The 18,826-nt window shown below is 34.9% G+C and overlaps 1 protein-coding gene across 4 annotated transcripts in view; it reads right to left on the reverse strand.

The window, feature by feature from the left end:
- RASA3 (RAS p21 protein activator 3) overlaps window positions 1-18,826 on the reverse strand; it is a 292,598-nt gene that overhangs the window by 34,507 nt on the left and 239,265 nt on the right. For all 4 annotated transcript variants that reach the window (XM_074299614.1, XM_074299612.1, XM_074299611.1 and 1 more), the window contains 8 exons: window positions 13,585-13,741; window positions 12,180-12,328; window positions 10,575-10,689; window positions 9,280-9,354; window positions 6,138-6,261; window positions 4,753-4,859; window positions 2,533-2,610; window positions 671-748 (listed from right to left, as the gene is read on the reverse strand). In XM_074299614.1, the coding sequence (XP_074155715.1) occupies window positions 671-748; window positions 2,533-2,610; window positions 4,753-4,859; window positions 6,138-6,261; window positions 9,280-9,354; window positions 10,575-10,689; window positions 12,180-12,328; window positions 13,585-13,741 (883 nt within the window). The remainder of the gene's footprint in view (window positions 1-670; window positions 749-2,532; window positions 2,611-4,752; window positions 4,860-6,137; window positions 6,262-9,279; window positions 9,355-10,574; window positions 10,690-12,179; window positions 12,329-13,584; window positions 13,742-18,826) is intronic.

Genomic DNA, 18,826 nt, shown 5'->3' on the forward strand with positions numbered 1-18,826 from the left:
ACCTATCCCTGTAGTTGAGCAGCAACTCACAATTAGGTTGGTGTTTGTTTTTAGAAGGGGAGAAAGAAATAGTTGAAATTGTTTTAAATCAAAAGCTGAACTTAAAAGAATTTTAAAATTTGTTATTTTAGAAAGTTTTATTTTAGGCCTACATCTTTTGAGCATATAATCATTATTTAATTCTAGAATTTTATATTTTATTATATTGTCTTTTATTCTAGAATCATTTAATTCCAGCTTTATTTTTATCAAGGTCTTAAAATAAAACATATAAAATTCCCATTTTCCTAAATATACCTGGAATTTATCTGTGATCAAGCACATAATGAATTTTTGTAAGCATTCCATGTGTACATGGGGGAGGAAAGACTATTCCTTGTTCCAGCTCTCCACTCTTTCTACTTCTTGTTTTTGTCAAATTGATACTAGCACCTCTCTTGGAAAGAACATGACAATCCACTGTCCTATGGCTTTAGTCACAATTACTATGATTCTCTCTACTAAAACTTGTTATAATTACCACTCCCTTATGCATGTTGTACCCTCTAATTAAAATAAGAGCAAAGACTCTTGCAATTTTGCATTTACATTTCTCCTTCCTCCCTGTGTGTGTGCATTTAAAATGTACAAATAACTAGATAACCATTGAATGATGATTTTTATTACTTACATTTTTTACTGCATCAGCATATTTCTGCTCATTGAAGAAATCATAGAATGTAGCCATGTAAGACTCTTTAAAACTGGCCTGTAACAAAAAAATTTAACTATAGTATAATAGTCTTGACTCACCCCCCCCCAAATCTGAATAATCGGAAGACTCCAACAGTATTCAACTGAATAGTATGGAAATATAGAAATGAAAAAAAAGAGAAGAGGAAAGGAGATATTCTATATCTCACTTTTAAAAATCAATGAGTAAACAGTTAGCTGTCATTATGAGTTTTGTGGTAGAATTGGATATTGTATAAATTTATATTTAATAATCATATAATTGTATGCATTTGGTATATTCATCAAATTTGTATAAATTTAAACCTATTTTAACAATTCTAGAAGAATTAAATACTTGGAGGAATCCTATGACAAATCCTTTAGTAAAACTTTAATTGTAAAAATCTGTCAATTTTTAGATTATACAATTTCATAATAAGGTTTTAAAAATGGAAATATACCTCATACAATAATTAAAAGTGGTGGTTTCAAAAATAAATACTTCTACAGCTCTAATTTAATGTAAATTTTAAAAAGATACATTATTTTTTAAATAAGAAACTATATGAAGTCCTTGAAGGTCTTGGATTCAGGCATAGAATCTTTTTCTTTAGATCTTTTTCTAAACCAATAAAATTTGGGGAAGAGTAAGTGGAAAATGTAACTAGTCATTGCTTATAGGGCCATTTGCTTTAAAAAAAAAAAACTACCCTCCCAAAAAACCCTTAGTTTTCTATTTCACTTTTACTGAAAAAGTACTAAAAAGACTTGCCATTAAATGATAGCTAGTTAAGCCTTGTGGTTTAATAAGCTTAGTTTCATTTAGAGCCCAACCATTGTATAAAATGCCAAAAATAAAATAAAATAAAATAAAATAATGGAGCAGATGAGAGCAAGGGGTCATAAAATGGAGTCTATCAATATTCAGAAATGAACCTGAAGTAAAAGTTGTTTGCTGAACTAGATATAACAAGGACTTGACTCATGCTTTTTGGAAATGTGAGGATAAAGTAGACTGAGATGCCATCCACCCACTTTCAGGCTCTAGTTATTTTTAACAAAGTCTATCTCTACCTATGTTTCGCAATTTTTAAAAATTGTTGTTGCTATTTGAAAATTAAGAATGGATGTCCCCCAAATACCACCAATTTTATAGCTATTTCTGGTATGAGATTGACAATGAAGGCCTAAGGCAAAATAATAAAAGAAGCAAGTAGCATTTTGCTTCCTTACTTCCCTCAGAATAAAATCCTATCCACATGTGCAGACAACGTTTTTTTAAATATAGGTAAATGTAGATTAAAATGAATTTCAAGGGAAGTTTTACAGAAGAGTTCAAAAAAGAATAACCATTTCAAAAGCATGCATAGAAGGGGCAGAAAATACTCTCCTTTCCTTGATGTCAGTGTGGGTTAATGGGCCTATTAAATGTATAATGGTTCAACATTTAATGTAAAATTATCTCTTCTTCTTCTTCCCTCTTCCCTGCCCTAGCCAAGCAACAAAGCATTTCCCAGAGCCTAGATCAGGGTATTCTCTCCAATGGACCTGACATCTAGGGACAGTTCTACTAGAAATAAAATTGAAATGAATGTAGCAATAAGTTTTAAATTCTGAATTTCCCCCCCCTCTGCCATGAGGAACAAAGAAAACTAGAAAATCAATGAGGTCTGGCTATATTCCAAATTTACAAATACAAATTAGAAAGAAGTAATTGGTGCTCATTACATTAACAAAGTAGTTAAATGTCAATTGATTGTTTTATTTTTAAAAAGCAAAGTACTTCTAACAAAATAGGGGGAAAAGGATGAGACTTACAGATTTAGATTTGGATAAACTGCCCAGAGTCTGTATAGTCTTGGAGATAAGTGTCAAGGTTCTAGAAGTCTGTGGGTCCTATCAAAGGTAAAAAGAAAACAGAAACATTATACTTTGATCCTAAATTTAATACCAAGTGTACAGTATTCATGGCAACAGTACAGTTCCATTACTTTCTGGCAAATAGTGGAAGGAAAAATGGAAGCAGTTTGTCAGATTTTATATTCTTGGAGTCAAGATCACCACAGATGATGATTGTAGCCATGAAATTAAGAGGCTTGCTCCCTGGAAGAAAAGCTATGGCAAATCTGGAAAGCATACTAAAAAGCAGAGACGTCATCTTGCTGACAAAGGTTTTTCCAATAGTAATGTATACCTTTGAAAGTTGAACTTGAAGGAAAGCTGAGCTCCACAGAATCTCTTGAACAACAAGGAGATCAAATCAGTCAATACTTAAATACTTGATCAAATCAAATAATACTTAAATTAATTACTTCAAGCTATTCACTGAAAGGTCAAATACTGAAGCTGAAATGTAAATACTTTGGCTGCACAAATACAGGACTCATTGAAAAGGACTATGCTGGGAAAGATTGAAGACAAAAAGAAAAGGGGATATCAGAGGATGGATAGTGACATGGAAAGAATAAACATGAACCTGGCCAGACAGAATATAGAAGGGTTTGGTGTGCTATGGTCCATGGGGCCATGAAAAGTTATACACACAATTCAACAACTGAACAACAACTACTCCCACCACCAAAACAATAAACTATATTTATCCCTTCCATATTGCATAGATTAGGGATGTGGTGCCCCTGTACCCTGGAAAATCCAAATAAAAATTTTTGGCTGTCCCTTCGAACCAGAGAAGAAGTCTAAATTATTATGGTATTAAAAGATCGAATATGTTGATATCATACACATATTTTATGCATTTCTAAGTTTTTAAACATTTTCTGTCTTCTATCAGCCTTGGCATATTGCCTGTGACTTCTTCAAAACTCTCCCAAAATTCCCATTTAATTTCTTATGCCAATCCATGAGATATCAAAATCATGATAAGGAAAGTTGTGATGTGAAGGGGATAACTGCAGTTAAAACTAACCCTAGAAAAGAGAATCTTGTCAAAATTTGTATAAACTGAGTTGAGGAATCACATGATTAAATATTTAAACAGTACAGAAACACATGGTTTATAAGTAAACACACAAATACCCAAATATAATGTATATCTTGTGTGGACACAAGAAGGCATCCTGGTGGACTGGAAACAAAGCTAGCCTGAAGAGTCAAGAAATTCTAGATTCAAGGCCCCACCTTACACATACTGACTGATTCAGCTTAATTCATCTAGACAACTATCTTATGCAATTTAAGTTGTATAAATAATTACAGATCTTACTTGGTAGAGAGGACTTCCCTTCTGGGAAACTGAATCATAAGTCATAACATGGGGAAAATATATAAACAATATAAATGAAACATTCATGGTGCTATATTTAGCACCAGAATATTGTAAATCAATTCTGACACTTGTGTGAGTAGGACATTCATTATTTTCCAAAGGAAATATATATAAAGGACTTCTTTCAGGTTACAGGATCCAACTGGGTGCCAAGCAAGCGCCTATTTATCTCTCCAAATGATGCTCTATTATTTCGTTTTTTTCAAATGGCTTTGTCAGTTTAATATGAAAGGAGTTCTGTATGTAGCAGCATGTTCCATAAGGACAGGGAAGACATCTTTCTCTTTTTTTTTCCTTGCCAGAATGTAACTTGTTAAATAAATGGCTAAGTTGCTAGTAGGGAAAATAAAAATTTCTCCCTTGGAAAAATCCCATTGGTGATAGAGAGTAAACTCCAGTTTCTCATTTCTATGTCACGCTACTAAGCCACCAAGAACTTTTAAATCTGTCATTAATCACTGCCAAAGTATACCATCATCTGACCTTGGTGAAAGCTTAAATCAAAGGGCAAATAAGTTCTATGGTGCAATCTATCTTTAAGTCAGGCATTAAATAGCAGATATTTGCTGTATTCATAATTCATTCTTAATAGGCTGATCCTTGACTCCTGCAAAAGGTCATTTTTACATTTCAATCTTTTACCTGCTAACATAGGACACAGAGAACTTAGCAGGGAGCTCAGCCTCATCTGTGTTGCAGAAAAGGTCTGACATGACAAGGAAGGGAGAAAAAAATCCCCCCAATAAACATACCGTATGATGAGGGGTGAGCTGAAAAAGATTTGGTGAAAGGATGGCAGGAGCAAAGAATCTCAGGAAAATAAAGCTGCTCACAGCAGTATATCTCACATCCAGGTCACCTGTAACCAAGAAAAGTCATTTCATCCTAGACTCTGGAAGATAACAGGAATTGAAGGAACTTTGTTACTTAGTGCACCAGATACAGTTTAGATATGGTAAGTGGCTCTGACTTAAGCATGGTATTAAAATCAGAAGTTCTCATTGGAGAAAGCATCTTTTGGATGCAGCATCACCAATGCAAGAAGTGTGCCACTAATGCATAAGTACTACAAAGCCATTTAGGAGGAGAAATAACCACTTGCCCTTGGAAGCTAGACTTTAGATTCCTAGAACATGTAAGGCAAATTATCTTTTCAACAGAAAAGATAGAATGGAATTCAAGCGATGGCCTTACTTGCAAAAGGAAGGAGATCTTTTTTTGATGATGCTGGAGATCTCTTTCCTAATGGAAATACTTTCATGAGATTGTTTCTAACAATTTAGGACTTTTCAGGTATGTTTTCAAAGTGCCCCACAAAGTAATCCAATGTGACTAAAGTAATTACAGCTGATATCTACATTGCCCCTGCTTTTAGAAATAAATAACCCCCTCTCTTGGACTAAAAGAGAAACTTGGGTAGAGGAAGATGAAAGATGACCTATTTAATATTGTACAGTATGGCAAGACCAAGACAAATCAGTTTTCCAAGCATTGTAATTGGACCAGTCAGAAATCTTTCTCCCCTCCTTCTTTCCCCCTTTCACTCTGGCTATTACAAAAGGGTGAAATGCTACACATTTCCAGAATGCCTATTTCACTCTCTTTGAAAAGGCAGTGACCTATAGAGATCCACTTCAATGGAAGGGTGTATAATGCAAACACAATGCCTCTAATTGACAGCAAGAAGAGGCTGTTAAGGAAATTCCAAGTGGGAACACTAAAAGAAGCAATTTATCTGAACTGGAAGGTAGCCAAGAGACAGAATAGGTTCCAACCCTATGAGGAAAGTGCCAGGAATTCTTTAATGGTCCCAGGGAATTAGGGGACCTTGTGGGTTTTTTTTAAGTACATCCAAAAAAAGAAAACAGGAGAGATACCTAGGGAAACAGTAGGCTAGAGAATAAATTGCCCTCACCCACTTCCCTGTAAAATTAAAAAGGCAAAGAAACTATCAACCTGCCTATCATATCATGGCTAGTCTAGTTGTTTAAATATGAAACAATTTATCTTCTATAGGATTAACTATTTAAAAGTCACCATTATAGTTGTAGACATTGCAGATAGAAAGGTAATTACCAAAGATGGGAATGTAATTATTTTTAACCAGTCTAATTAGTAATGGATATAGGAAACTCACCTTGAAATCGTTTGGCAGCTGACTCTCTCAGTGAAAAGAAAATATCACACATGACGGTTGGGCAGCTTACCCCAGATTTCGTAATAACATTAAAGATGCGATCAACATACTGCCTCAGATTTTCCTGCAATACATTTCAAATTGATCCCAATATTTTACTGTCATGTATCAACTATTGTTTCAGAGGATTTTAGAACAGAAAATGACCTTAATGAACATCTCTTTTTTCATCCTCACCATTTTTTCAGTAGTACGTAGGCTTCCTGAGGGCAGGAATTATTTTGATTTTGCTTTTCTACCCTTAGAACTTAGAATATTTTGTCTTATACCAATGCTTTTTGAACTAAATTGGCCAATCTAGGAAACTCTGGTCCATAGAAATTAATTGTCTTGGCCAAAGTGATACAACTAGAAAGTAGCCAAGCCAGGAATAGAACTCAGATTATTTGATTATAAATTTGGTGCTTTCCCTACCTTGCTACACAGCTAGATGGCATAGTGGGTAGAATACTGGAGCTGGAATCAGAAGACTCAAGTTCAAGTGAAATCTATGATACTTAGTCTTATCTAAGATACTAGGCACTTATTTGCTCCTTGCCACAGTTTTCTTATCTGTAAAATGGGTATAATAATAGTATCTACCTCAGAGGGGTGTTATAAAGGAAAAATGATTCATAAGATGTTTTGAAAACCTTAAAGCTTGAAATGAATTCTAGATATTATTATTATATTATTATTATTACCCAAACAGTATTATTCACATTTCTCAAATAGAGGCTATAAAAATTGTAAAGGTAAGTGATCCACTTACCCATAGTGTAGCCACACTGAGCTTGGGTAGGGAGTAGTACAAACCCTTCTGAGTCAAAGCCCAGAATCCCAGCTAATATGGATTGAAAACTAGAAAATAAAAAGCAAATGAAGGGAGTAGAGGAAGTCCACTGCATGTATTCAGAGATAGCACTCCTTAAGTAGATAGGATGTTTGAAGCCACAGAAGCGTCTTGTTATGAAATGTCAAAGTTTTAAAATGTTGGAGTTTTGGTTCCTCCAACTTAAACTGGTATAGTGCTTATTCTCCGATTAAAAAAAACTACAAAATAGCATCAGTATACCTCCTAGTCATGCCCTCAAAACCTGTGTCAGAAAATCAGCCTTCTACTCTCTGAATGCACATAAAAATTAAGAAGGCAAATAGAATTAAATGATAACAATCATTATTCACTGAAGAATATATGAGGGGAAAAGATATGCACTTCATCCCCTAAGGATAATCATCTATGTTAAAAATTAAATGTATCATTAGTTCAGGAGTTAGGAAAATTTGTTGCTAAGACCTCTGTCCTTCAGGTTCCTCATGTGCAAGATGAGAAATAATAGGAATATGCCTACCATTCTTACAGAAATATTGGAAGAATGAATGGGAAAAGAGGTATGATATAGTTGTAGGTTTTTAAAAATTATTACTGTATGATAAAGGAATGACACCTGTGAATGGAAAGGGAAGTTCAGTCCCTTAAGGAATGGATTAATCATTGGAAGCTTTTATGAAGAGAAATTTATAATGATCCATCCAGGTACTAGGCATAATAGGTACTAGAGATAATAATGATGATGATAATGGTGACAGAACTTAAGAACTAATAATGATAACAGAACTGGGAATTTGAGTCATAGGTATAGGCAGAACAAAGGATTAAGATAAAAGATGAAAACATGAAAAGTGAGCAAAAAACCAGTAAGGAACAAGAACAAATAGGGATAGAGCCCTTTAAAAGCAAAGTGAATGGGGCAGCTAGGTGATGCAGTGGATAGAGCACAAGCCCTGAAGGCAGGAGGATCTGAGGTCAAATCTGATCTCAGACATTTAAACACTTCTTAGCTGTGTGACCCTGGCAAGTCATTTAATTTCAATTGCCTGAGCCAAAAAAACAAAGACAAAAACAAAAACAAAACAAAACAAAAACAAAACAAAACAAAACAAAAACAAAAACAAAAACAAAAAGCAAGGTGAATTCCCTTTAAATTCAACAAAAAATTTAAATTTAGAAAGGAAAAAGAAAAATAAAGCTTAAATCCTAAGAGCTAAAGGTAAAGGCTTAGAATAGTTTAATTGAAATTAGACAAAAGAAAATATGATGGAATCATAAATCAGAAACTAACAGATAATTTAGAGGTCATCTAATCCAAACTTTTCACTTTACAAATGAAGATGCTGAGGCCTAGGGAGATTAAGCAATCAATCAATAAACATTCTTTAAGTGTTTACTATGGTCTAGGTATCCTGCTTAATCATGCTGGGTATTAATAAAAAAAAAAAAGATAAAACATAAAATATAAATTTAAAAAATAAAATAAACATATTAAAAAGATAAGAAAAATAAAAATAAAAGAAGCTTCTAATTTACTGTGGAAAACAACATGTAAACATATATGTCTATATATATAACAGGTCATGCAGGTAGTAAGATTGGGTGGGTGGGATTTGTGCTTCAGAACCTATCACTCTCTCCACTATATTATGATGCTTCCCCAAAGGAAGAAAGAAAGAGAAAGAGAGGAAAAGAAAAGAAAAGGAACAAATTCTGTGAAATGGGGAAAAGAGCATCTGTTTTGAATAATTTCATTTGTGAAGGCTTAACAAAAAAAGGGAGGGGGCAAATTATACAGGTTTAAAAGGTATGGTGATGTAAATGAATTGGAAATGCTGTTTAGAAGTTAAGAATAATAAAAGAGATTCTAAAAGGACTGATTATAAATGGAAGATTACTGGTATTATCAATAAGAATTGATATTAGTGAATCAATAATCAAATGAGAAGAAAGAAGAAAATGAGGAAATAATAAAAGGAAACATTTCTGGAATAGGAAAATTTACACAAGAAAAAAAAATAGAGACAATTAAACAAAACTTGGCTAGAAGAAAAATCTTTCAATTTGCATCCTCCCAAAATAACCAATTCTCCAGCAGTGATTATCCCTTAGCAACATGACTTGGAACCATTCTCTACTCAGACTTACCATGCATAGTAAAACACGAGACCATAAATTGTCCTAAGGCCAGAAAAATAATAACCAAGAGATTTGATTTTCAATTACAAAATGTGTGTATGGAATAAAAAAGTAAAGGGAATCATGTCTTACCATATTGTTTTCCAGGTTTTCTCCATCTTTTAACTTTACTGGATCAATTTCACAAGATTTGTGGACTTGGCATATCTGGAAAGAACATTTGCACTAATGACTCTATAAAATGGATATCAAATATACAGAAAGAGAGTAAGCTTCATAGATACTCAGTACTATGGAAATACATATGAATGTTCATGTCACATCATTCCCTTGGCCATTCTACTTATTCCAGGAAAGATTTAAACAAGTACAATTAGTGTTTAACAGGTTGAAACAAATTTTTGCACCTCTAGACGATCCCATCCACAATCTATCCAGCTTTAAACTACAACATTGCTATTTAATAGCTAATGGGTGGCTAAGCTTTGCCAAATGTGGATAATAATTTCTGTTTTATAGCTATATTCCGTTTTAAATGATTTTTTTACTCAATTGCTCAAGGCAGACTATGACTTAATATGCTACTATTTCATGTGCAAAAGGATCATTTGGCAAAAATCACTCAAGGGGGAAATACTTCTTGACAAGTTATCACAGTTAACAGTTTAGGTAAGAAAGTGCTGATTCACTTGGAAAGGAAATACAAGATCTAAATTTGTCACTCAATTACTACCCTGGGAAGAGAACAATGGCATTGTACTGGGGAGATAATAAAAAGTCACCACATGAAACAGCTGCAAAAGATATCTAGCAATAGCCATATTGCTTTAAGAATGCAGAATGAGTGGGAGTCCTTGTTGATGACAATGAGATTTTTAGTATTAGCTTATTCTGTCTGAGGTCAAATGTTTGTTTATAGTAAATTTTCCCAAACATGGAAAAAGTGGCATGAATTTTTGTCAAACTCTAGGGAAACTTCCTCTTCATGAATAAAAGTCCAGCTCTGCCACTATAAATCCAAGGTTAAATAGTGTTTATTAAGTGCCAACTGTATATAGTGGCGTGTACTATGTAATGAAAATACAATGATTTTTAAAGGATTCCTGGAAAGAATTTACAATCATCTAGAATGGGTAGGATATGTGTATAGTACAAGCTGGGGAGTAACTCAGAAGGAGTGGGAGGAGAGGAAAGATCCAGACAAAGTAATCTGAGAAGATTGGGGAAAGAAAAAAAAATTAATTAGGGAGATTAAGGAAGGTTTAATGAAGTAAGAAGTGACAGCTGAGCCGAATAGTAGAAGAAAAGCAGGATTTTAATGTCTACCTGAATTTTCAAGCAAATCCCTACTTTCCATTTAGAGAAGCTAAAATGACAAAAATCACCAATACCTGTTCTCAAAAGATTTTTCAAGCTAATGTCCTTACCTCCTCTATAATAGGCTTTAATGTAACTTGAAGATAATGCATCCCTGCCAGCTTCATTGTCTCATCAATACACTTGGATGTTAAAGAATTTCCTCTGAAAATGGTATTTGGGTCTCTGGAAAAGAATAAATTTCTGTAATTTTGGCTCTTGAAAAAAAAATTTTTTTTAAAATTGCCATCACAGGAACTTAAGATTGGGTTATGAACACACTTCTATCTGACAGAGGACTGCTGAGAAAATCCTTAATAGTGGTGAATATAATTTCAGATCTTTAATAGACATTTTAAACTACATTTGCTGATGCAACTGTTAGGTGTTTTAAGCTTCTTCTAGATCTTTTTTCCCTATGTTAGAAATTCATATTTTTTTTCAGATCATGAAGGAGATAATGATTTTGGCAACTGTCCACCTATCAGTTTTTTGTGAACTTTGTATTGCCAAAAGAGAAAAAAAAATCCTTAAAAAAATAAGCAGTGGATTAATGATTCTGGGACTTAAAACCTTTGGTTGATAGAAGAGGCACTGCAAAATCCTATACAAAATAAACTGCTCAGTGCCAGCTTTAATAAATAGGGAATCCTCTAGAACAGTCTGTGGCAGCAAAGCTATGTATTCTCATGAGCAAAGTAGCCATTGTCTTCTAGCTGCCAATTATATCTACTGCAGAGTTCAGTATCCAGAATACTAATTTGCCTTGAAGGTGATACATTTTTTTACCAATTTTCAACTCCATTTGCACAGACTTAACAGCTTTATCTAAATATTATTCTTTGGTTACTACCTTTATCTTTAGACTGATTAAAAAATACACCATCAGGGGAACAGGTGAGAGTGAGCTAAACTCAGACTTCTAATGAAATCAGTTCCCAAGATAAGATACATAGATATCTTAGTTCACTCATCTAATAGCTTCCTGAATAAAAAAAATGGACAGTAAAAAAAAAATAAACAAAAACCCACCTTAGTATGTGATTAAAACAGGAAAAAGTCTACACTTTGTGTTTGGTTGTTTTGTTTTGTTTTGTTTTTTTTCATGTCAGCCATCCTAGCTTTTGTTTCTTTTGTCAAATATACAATAAACTAGCTGTGTGACTCTGGATCACCTCTGGAACTCCAGTTTCCTCAGCTATTAGATGAGGGAACTGGACTAAAAGACCATAGTTTCCTCCCTTTAAATGTTTTATCCTACAATCTTATAAATATTTATGATTATTTTATAATCATCCAATTACCTAAGCATAGGAAAGTCTGTAGTTTTACATTTTTTTCCTCTAAACTATGACTGTTCATATCTGTTAATTTCTGAAAACCATGAAAAGTAATCTGGATTTGGAATGAGGAAATCTGATAAATTCCATCTCTGACACATAATAATTGTGGGATTGAGGGCCAGGTCTTTTAACTCTGTAAGTCTTGGTTTTCTCATCTATAGAATGGGAATGCCATGGCACTTACATCACTAATATGATTTTGAGGGAAATGAAGTTCTTTATAAGCCCTAGAGTATTCCACAGTTATATAAACTATCCTTTTTAAATTCTGGAATTTGGGGGATTGTTTTATTTCTCCCCATGTGTACAAGGGAGTGGGTATTTGATACTCACTGAGTTCTCTTCACTTCAGCATTGGCAATGGCGCTGATGAAAGGCACAATTTTGCCATAGTGTAAGAAGAGGCGCACAAGTGGGATTGCTGCTTCGTGTTTTTCTCTACATACTTCTCCCAAAATGTGGGCTGCAGAAGCAGACACAGGCTGGCAAAGAGAGAAAGGAATGTTCATAGAGCAAGCACCCAACAGACCATGTTTTCTTAGACCTGAATCAACTTCACTTGAAGGAAGAGTGTCCTTGGAAGATTAGTTAGGGAGGCAGAATATCAGATGAAGATTCCAGTCCTAGCCTTCCCTTTAATGAACTGTGATATTCTGAAAGAGCCATTATCTCTACCTCACTTTGCACATCTGCAAATTAGGAGGAATGCTTTAAACCATCTCTAAGGTGTTTTCCTAGTCAAGTACAGCACCAGGTCTGGAGTTAAGAAGACATGAGTTTAAAGCCAGCCTCAGACTAACTGAGATCTTGTTTGCCTCAGTTTCCTTTTCTGTAAAATGAGCTGGAAAAGAAAATGAAAAACTACTCTATTACCTTTGTCAAGAAAAACCATGAGTAGGGTCATGAGGAGTTGGATGTTGCTATGATAGCTGAATAAAAACAAGAGGTGTCCTCCAGCTCTAGAATTCATTAAATCTGAGAGTCAGTGAATTTTTTGGTTTCTAGTTAGGGTCACCCAGTAACCAAAGGGCAGCAATTAGAAAACAAAACTCTGCATCTGAATTTTCTCTCATGATCAAAATGTTGGTTGTAAATAAAATATCAGGGTTTCGGGGAAATGAGAATGATGAAAATCTAAGTAGTTTCCCCTCTCCTCACCCCTTTCTGTGGTATCATCATTTCCGGCCCCTATAAATACACCTCTCAGGTGAAGATAAAAAAAATAAAAAAATGTGTTTTCTGAAGGTTCAAATTCAGTTTTTATATTTCCATTGTCCCTGGACATCACTGACTCATTACATACACTACACACACACACACACAAAAGGTGTCAGTCATATAAGATTTCTTTTCTCCAGAACCTCTCATCTAAACCCAGATAAAATAAGTTTTAGCCAGCAAAGAAAGAAGGTTGCCTTTTTTCACATTCAAACATAAAATTAGGAAGTTGTACACACTGCCTGTGGGTTCACACCAACGGTTCTAACTGTATAAGGCTTGGGTGTGTCTTTCCTTGCAGCCAGTATGAGCAGATAATGATCTCTCAATGGGGCACAAAAACAAGAAAGTAGGAGAGAGATGTCTTATGAAAATCATAAATATGGAAAGGAAGCAGTTGAAACAATCTGAGAAGGCTTCAATCTCTTCTGGTTGGTGGGAGAATGAGAAATAGAAATGTTTATGACAATTTGAGAGAGGTCACTGGTAGATAAACCAGAGGTGCAAGCAACCAAATTACCTCAACATCTGCTGATTTTAACAGAAGGTCTCGAAGAGGGCTATAATAATCTGAGGAAAATACATGATCTTCAGTGTAAACCACATTTAACCTTAGGGAACCCAGGTCACCTGGTTTCAAGGATTTACTGCCATTATCTCTGGGCTGTAGGAAATACCTGGAAAGAGAGGGGGAAATCAAATGTGAATTAGCTATATCTTAAAAGCTATGGACACTTTCAAGTTCTGTTCCATTACTTTCAGTCATTTATAAAGTAGTTTGTTAAGTTAGCCCTCAACATCAATCCTCTTCAAAAATGGAAGAATCAATAACAATAACAAACCTAGGTGCCTGAGTGAAGGAATACCTTTGCAAAAGAAGGACTGAGATTGGAGGACAGGGAACCAGTTTGACTCAGTTCAATTAAGCAAATATTGCTCAGTTGGGTCCCAGGTGCTGGATTTACAAAATTGAAAATAAAATAGTCCCTGCCCTCAGAGTTCTTACATTTTTACTTGGAGATACAATACACACAGACACAAATAAAAATGAGTCAATAAAAAACCCTTTTGTCTAGGATGTTCATGAAAGGCTTCTCAGAGGAGCACATGAGTTGAGTCTTGAAAGAATATAAGCAGAAAGGAGGAAGACATATTTAAGATATGGGAATCCAATCATGAGAGAAGATAGTGGCAGAGATGAGGAAGAAGTAAACTATAGGCATAAGTAGTGGGTGACATGAAGGTAAGAAATAAAAAGATTGTGTCTGAAGAATGTCGAAGTCCTATATGTTTGGAATAAAGGGTTCATCTTTCTTTTCATCATTATTTCACACTATTCTCCATAGTGAACTCTATGGAGTATAATATGAAATAATGATAAAAAGAAAGGTGGGAGCCAGATTATGGAGGGTTATCAGTAAATGAAAGGCTAAGAAGATTATATTTTATCCTGTATGGATATGAGGAACAACTGAAAAGTTAAGAGCCAGAGTGACAAGATCAGACCTGAACCTAAAGAAGATTCTTTTGACAACTTTTTTTTGGAGAAAAGAGGGACTGGAAGCTGGGAAGCTATAAGAGTAATCAAAGTGAGATGGACTGGTGGTGAAATAGAAGGGAACAGTGAAAGGTAGATAAATACATAAGATGTTGACCTGATAATTGTTTAGCTATTGAACATGGTTCATGAAAGGAAGTACTACAGGTACATAGATAGCTCTCAAAGGAAATCCTTCTATAGCTCAGTTCTATGGCTGGGAACAAGTTGATTCTCTGGGTGATTTGGTGGCAGTCTTACTAATAAGAAACTATATATTTATTTTTAAAAAAAGAGAAATGAAGAAAGGGGAAGGGGAAAGATAGACAAAAAAGAGATGAAGTCTGGGGAATCAAGGCAAAGTTGAGAAGTAGAAGAAAAGGAAAGAAGCAGGATGAGAGAAAAAAGGTTATAAGGACTAGGCAAGAGGAAGAAGATAAGCTAGTAGCAAATAAAGTTGTTTCAATTATTTTAATGACTGTAAAACAATCTTTGTTGATAGAGGAAAACTAATTTAGTTAAATTTTCTAGGGTCTGGTAATTTTTAGTGGTAATTTGTATTGTTTCTTTTCTTCTTTTCCCTATACCCTTATCCTAGTGTGGCCCATTTCATTCAGCAGCAGATTTCTTTAATGCAAAGTGATTTTTATAATATGCTGCTTTAATTCATTCCTCTTTGCCTGCCAATTTAAACATTCCATATGAAAATGTTTGAATTCTCTCAGCAAAATTTGTATCTGGAGCATCAAAACAAGCCTGAGTATGCATGGAAAACTTAAATGGGCCACAGTTCAAAAGTCACAAATTTACATAATCACTTTTTGTATATATATATATATATATATATACAACACACACACACACACACACACACACACACACACACACACACACACACACCCCTATCTCAAATGCCTTCTTCTTAAGGCTGTATCTTCAAAAAGGTATAATCAATTTATTCTGGAACAAATCCAGTAACATGGGCCCATTCCAGTCAAGGGCTTAATGGCATTGAAATGTAAAATCTTATCCAATAATTATAGCCAGAGTATACTCAATAAAAATACAAAACTTAACATGATTAATTCTTTCCTCCACTAGATTGTAGCTAAAATATTGGGTTCATATTTTCTATTTCTTTGTTATTCAAATTCCAATGCTACCACCACCATTACGTTTCTGCCAATAGTATGAGATCTCTACTCTGCATGTGACAGGCACTCATAAATTATTGTTAACTGACTGTTAGCTATGCCAGCAGGCACTACCTTAGATTTGCTCTGTTGCTTTGTTCAGATGGCACAGATCTCTTTGTTTTTACTCAATCACTCTTTGTGCCTGAAATATTCCTCATTCTTTATCTCTTTCTTAGATTGTTCAATTATGACTTTTCATGACTCTATGGATCATACTCTGCATAGGGTTTTCTTGGCAAAGATACTGGAATGGTTTGTCATTTTCCTCTTCTGTAAATGAAGACATTTCCTTCTAACTCTAAGGGAGTTCTTCACCAAGGCCCCTACTCCAAACACCCTCTCTTTATACTGCATTGTTTGAATAGCACAGTTACTGGCATGTAATACAGCAGTGGTGACTCTTGATTTATAATCCACTGCATCCTACTACAACACTAAACTTGGAGTCAGGAAGACCTGAGTTTGACTTTTGTCTTGGACAGTAGCTCTGCGAATCTGGAAAAGTCATTTAATCCTATTTGCCTCAGTTTCCTCAACTGAAAAATGAGCTAGAAAAGGAAATGGCAAGCTACTTGCCAAGAAAACTACAAAAGGACTCATGTAAAGTTTGGATGCTGAACTAACATGTAACATAACTGTAGTGATACTAAGTCATGAATGATTACATCCTACTATAACAAATTTTGAGCTAGATTATTCTGTTATACTATAGCTGAGGGTTTACCTCTTAAAGTATCAAAACTTGGCAAAAAAAATTAACATTTTAATCATTTTGTTCAGAAATATTTATAAAATGCATTACATACTTCCTTGCTTTTTTAAACTCAAGAAAAAGTTCATCTTTTCTTGATAACGCAGGATTATCAAACTCCCAAAGTCCTAATCTCCCCCTTTCATTTTATCACAGACCTTCTAAAACAAAGTCTGTGGCTCCACTTTTCCACTACCCACTCTCTCTGGGCGGTCTAGTTAAGGTCACTAAAGTCCTCTTGATCACCACATCCTAGTACTTTTCTTTCTTTATTTTTCTGCTCACTACAAACAGTTGATGCCAAGCTTGTCAAGTCACACATTTTCTCGAGGTGAAAGCCTATCCTGTTTCAACAAGGCTTTCTCCTTCCTTTCGTCTTTGTGACAAAATGTCACCAATCTTTTTCCTGAGGAATCAGGCACAGAGAAGGGGTCACTTTTAGTTCTCTCAATGTGATGCTGCGTCTCTATGTTGGAAACTGTTAGGTTTTATGCTGTTTACTGTGCTATGAATTTCAAAAGATCAGAGATGTTGAGTTTAAGTGGACTCCCTTGGTAACTATTTAGTAACTAGTTGGTCTCACAGTATAATGGAAAGATCACTGAATTTGGTGATAGACTTCCTCTTATCATTTTTCTTCACTTCCTTCTTTCTTTCCTTCCTTTTTTCCTTCATTTTTCTCTTTCCAACTTACTTCCTTTCCTTCTCTTTCTTTTTTCTTTAATTCATTTCCTTTTAACTTTCTTTCCTATTTGTCTCCTTTCTTTCCTTGTTTCTTTCTCTTCCTTCTTTGTTACTTTTGTCCTTTTTATTTCCTTCCTTCCCTTCTTTTATTTGATTCTTTTTTCCTTCTTTTCTTTGGTTAGCTGTGATTTCACACACACACACACACACACACACACACAGACACACACACACACACACACACACACACACACACAGAGAGAGAGAGAGAGAGAGAGAGAGAGAGAGAGAGAGAGAGAGAGAGAAAATTCCCTATGCAGAAATTCCATCTAAGAATACAGATTAGCACCTGCTCTGACACTTATGGTTTTAATAAGTTGTCTGGGGCACTGAGGAATTAAATGTCTTGCTTTGGGATCACTCAGATAGTATGTGACAGAAGCAGGATTGAACACAAGTTACTTTACTCACAAGCCATTGATTCTTCACTGTCTTTCAAGGACCAAATGAACATTTCTAAAATTTTTCTCAGCTTTTGTCATTCCCTAAGACTCCTCTTTGTCAACTCTTTATGTACTGCTGAGTAAAATCCAGACTCACCTGGAATGCAAGCCATTTCACAATCTGGCCCACCAATGCCTTTTAATTCAAATATTAATTAAGTATCTACTATGTGCAAGGTAAGAAAGAGGCAACAAGGTGGCTCAATGGATACGGTTCTGGACCTGGAGTCAGAAAGCCTCATATTCCGAGTTTAAGTCCAGCGTCATACATTTATTTACTGTGGACCCTAAGAAAGTCACTTAAAGCTGGAGGAGGAAATGGCAAACCTCTATAGTGGATAACAGAAAAAGATCACTGAACTTTTGGTATCCTCCATAACTCCTAATGCACTATCTTTTTTGTACATAGTAGTGGTTCTGTAGTTATAGATAAAGCATTGGGTCTGGAGTCAGGAAGAGCTGAATTCAAATCTTGCCTTAGATTACTTACTAAATGTGATCTGGGTCTCAACCCACTAGAGAAGAAAGTGGCAAACCATTCCAGTATCTTTGCCCCCAAAATTCCATGGACATTATAGTCCACAGGATCACAAAAAGCTGGACACAAATGAACAATAAGAAGCAACTAGGCAGCTTAGTGGATAGAGTGGGTAGGAAGATATGAGTTTAATTCTTGTCTCAGACACTTAGTGGCTGTGTGATTCTGGGCAAGATACTTAACTTCTGCCAACCTCAGTTCTCTAATCTCTAAAATGGAGACAGTACAGGAAGAATACAGAGAGGCTTGGAGAAACTTACATGAACTGATGCTGAGTGAAATGAGCAGAACCAGATCATTATACACTTTAACAATGATATTGTATGAAGATGTATTCTGATGGTAGTGGATATCTCCAACATAGAGAAGAGCTAATCCAATTCCAATTGATCAATGATGGACAGAATCAGCTACATCCAGAAAAGGAACACTGGGAATTGAGTATAAAATGTTTGCACTGTTGTCTTTCTACCCAGGTTACTTTTACCTTCTGAATCCAATTCATACCATGCAACAAGAAACTCGGTTTTACACACATATATTGTATCTAGGA

The sequence above is a fragment of the Sminthopsis crassicaudata genome, chromosome 3, assembly GCF_048593235.1.
Source record: "Sminthopsis crassicaudata isolate SCR6 chromosome 3, ASM4859323v1, whole genome shotgun sequence".
Classification (NCBI taxonomy): Eukaryota; Metazoa; Chordata; class Mammalia; order Dasyuromorphia; family Dasyuridae; genus Sminthopsis; species Sminthopsis crassicaudata.